This window comes from Octopus bimaculoides, chromosome 7, assembly GCF_046866305.1.
Source record: "Octopus bimaculoides isolate indiv1 chromosome 7, ASM4686630v1, whole genome shotgun sequence".
NCBI classification, from domain to species: domain Eukaryota; kingdom Metazoa; phylum Mollusca; class Cephalopoda; order Octopoda; family Octopodidae; genus Octopus; species Octopus bimaculoides.
In genome coordinates, this window is record NC_142934.1 from 74,985,862 (window position 1) to 74,989,490 (window position 3,629).

General features: G+C 43.1%; 1 protein-coding gene across 1 annotated transcript in view; it reads left to right on the forward strand.

Moving 5' to 3' along the window:
* The first annotated feature begins 2,901 nt into the window (after positions 1-2,901).
* Positions 2,902-3,629, forward strand: part of LOC106880534 (lysosomal alpha-mannosidase) — a 173,035-nt gene continuing 172,307 nt past the window's right edge. Inside the window, exon 1 of the mRNA XM_089355518.1 lies at positions 2,902-3,092. Within this exon, the coding sequence (XP_089211644.1) occupies positions 2,979-3,092 (114 nt within the window). The 5' untranslated portion in view covers positions 2,902-2,978. The remainder of the gene's footprint in view (positions 3,093-3,629) is intronic.

Consider the following 3,629-nt stretch of genomic DNA (forward strand, 5'->3'; position numbering starts at 1 on the left):
GCACACACACACGAATTGACAGTTACATGTACATGTAGGTATGTATGGAGCATGCACACACACATGCACACGCACACAAACACACATAGACTCACATACACACACACAGACGCCCACACACAAGCATACACACAAACGCGCGTAACACACTCACATACATAGACGCACATATAAGTATGTATGGTGCATGCACACACACATAGACTCACATACACACACACAGACGCCCACACACAAGCATACACACAAATGCGCGTAACACACTCACATACATAGACGCACATATAAGTATGTATGGTGCATGCACACACACACATACACGGACACGTACTTACACGCATACACTCGCAAGCATACACATACACTCAGACACACACACACACACACACACATGCATACACACAAGCCCACCACACTCACACACATACACATGCACATGCATATAGGTATTTATGGTGCATGCACACACACACACACATACACACACTCTCACATACACATACGCATGCACAAGACAGACTGATATCTGATGATATCTCCTTACGTATTTTCATTGTACACCAGGAAAGCGAGTCTTTGCTTTTAATGATAGAAGAAAAAGCAATACAACAGCGGTCCTCTAATTAAACATAATTACAGAGAGCAGGGCCTTATTAAGTAGACGTGTTTCAACAAATACAGGGGTCTAGGGCCCATAGAACCAGGTAGAGGTCACGTGAATATCTGACAAGCCTCTCCCCCCCAAATAAAAGTGAATAAAAGCCCTCACCGCTTCGTGAGGGGGTTAATATGTGGGCGAGCCCGAAAGTAGTCCTGTTCTGCCCTTGTAAACTTTCTGTCGGAGGCGCTGGAAAGAAGAGAGAGAGAAGCGAGATGAAGAGAAAGAGGAAGAGAGATGCGAGAGGGAGAGAGAGGGAGGGAGGGAGAGAAGAGATATGTAAAGAATGAAGGGAGAAATAGGTAAAAGAAGTAGAGAAAAGCCAATGAGGAGGATGCATCATAGAAACAGACAGACGGACAGACAGACAGTCAGTCAGATAGATAGAAAGACAGACAAACGGACAGACGACAGGTAGATAGATGAATAGATAGACAGGTAGATAGATAGATGGATGGATGGATGGATAGGTAAATAGATAGATAGATAGATAGACAGATAGATAAACTGATATAACAACAAACAGATGGATAGATAGACTGACAGATAGATAGAGGGATAAATTGATAGACACAGCCAGCTAGCTAGCTAGCAGATAGATAGACAGACGGACAGATAAATAGAAGGATAATTATAGATAGATAGATAGATAGACAGACAGACGGATAGATAGATAGATAGATAGATAGATAGATAGACAGATAGACAGACAGACGGATAGATAGATAGATAGATAGATAGACAGACAGACGGATAGATAGATAGATAGATAGATAGATAGATAGATAGATAGATAGATAGACAGACAGACGGATAGATAGATAGATAGATAGATAGATAGATAGATAGATAGATAGATAGACAGGGAGTGAGTGAGTGAGTGAGTGAGTGAGTGACAGAGTGCGTGTGTGTTTCAGAGAGAGAGAGAGAGAGAGATAGAGAGAGAGAGAGAGAGAGAGAGAGAGAGAGAGAGAGAGAGAGAGAGAGAGAGAGAGAGAGAGAGAGAGAGAATAAGCGAACGAGAAGAATGGTTAAGACGCGAATAGAGATCAAGACCGAGCATATAGCGGCTCTGTTGAACAAGAGAAGGAAAGGTGAGAGGTGGGAAACATAGAGGGAGAAAGACAGAGAAGGGGAGGAGAGAAGGGGAGAGAGAAGATAAAAGAAAAAGGGAAATAGAGAGAGAGAGAGAGGATCTAAGATAACTAACTCGTGTTTGTGTGGGACACGTGCAAGCACACACACACACACACACACACACACACACACACATCACAACACACGATTACGGCAGAGAGAACAGGGAGAAGGACTGCTAGAATAAGAGGTAATGATAATGAGAAAGAAAGAGATGGGGGAACGGACGGTGTGCGTGTATATGTGTGTGTGTGAGAATGTTAAAGAGAAAGATAAAGTGAGGTGGATAGGGAGAGAGAGAGAGATGGAGAGAGAGAGAGATGGAGAGTGAAGGGAGAGAGGAGGGAGAGAGAGACGGGGTGAGAATGTATGCATGTTTGTATGTTTGGATGTATGAATGAGAATGTGAAAGAGGAAGTGTGTAATGGGAGGACAGAGAGATTAATTGTTAATGTGTGTGTATGTGCGTGTATAACTGATTAGAGAGTAAGTATGAGTGAAGACAGATTGCGTGAGAAGGAATGGGGGGGATAAAGAGAGAAAGTGTGAGTGAGGGAAAGAGAGGGATAGAGAGATGGTGTGAGTTTATGTGTGCGTATGTGCGAATGATAATTAGAGAGAGAGGGAGAGGGGAGGAGAGAGAGAAAGAGAGACGGGAGGGAGAGAGAGAAAGAGAGACGGGAGGGAGAGAGAGAAAGAGAGACGGGAGGGAGAGAGAGAAAGAGAGACGGGAGGGAGAGAGAGAAAGAGAGACGGGAGGCTAAGTGGAGAGGGGCGCAGTGATGAAATGAAAAATGTGCGTGCGTATGCGTGTATCTGTGTGGGTGTGTGTGTATGCTTGTGCATATATGCCTGTATATGTGCGCGTGTGTATGAGCGCGTATGTGTATATGTGAGTGCTTGTGTTAGTCTATGTATGTATGTATGTATGTATGTATTAGAGAACTAAAGAGAGAAAGTAAGAGCTAGAGAAAGAGAGATGGAGCGGAAGGGAGAAAAGGTGACAGTGTGTTTGCCGTCATTGAATTAGAGAGGGCAAGGCGAAGTGAGAGACAGAAGAAAGAGTGAGTGACGGTTTATATGAGTGTTATTGAAGCGAATAATTCAGTCCAGCACGATATATTTACTTGTGCTGCCTTCCATTTGTTTTATTCAGTGTTGTGTTGTTGAAAAGCAACCAGCAATGTTGTTGTGGAGAGTATGTTTGATGTGTATGTTCACCATTTCGTGGTCGTCTGCTCGCTCGGTGCCGGACGGCTGCCCGAACAAAGATTCTAACGGACAATGTGGCTATCAAGTGAGTACTTTACTTCCACATGGACTGTTATTTACTTCGTAATTATTTAATTTAAGGTATGAATGTCTCTTCACAGAAATATCTGTCAGCATTATCCATTATCGTCACCGTCTTAATCCAAACCCTGCGTTACCCATCCATCGCTGTTGTTACTTAGTCCTGTTTTAGTATTCAAACCCCGATCGCAACTATCAGTCCTTCTGGGGGCATCTACCTAACATGCCCTGTCCTATCTCCTTTATCATTAAGACAGCATTGAGATTCAAGGGATATTAAGGTGCTATTTCTTGCACGTTGGAGCGACTACGTAAATGTTCCCTTCTTTATCTCTTGGTTATTTGTTATTATTTCTGTTAGTGCACCGGATTAAATGCTTAGCCGTGTTTCGTCCGTCTTTACGTTCTGAGTTCAAATTACTTCGAGGTCGACTTTGCCTTTCATTCTTTGCAGGTCGATGAAATAAGTACCAGTCAAGTACTGAGGTTGATGTAACTGACTTGTCCCTTCCTTTTAAAAACTACTGGCTATATACCAAAA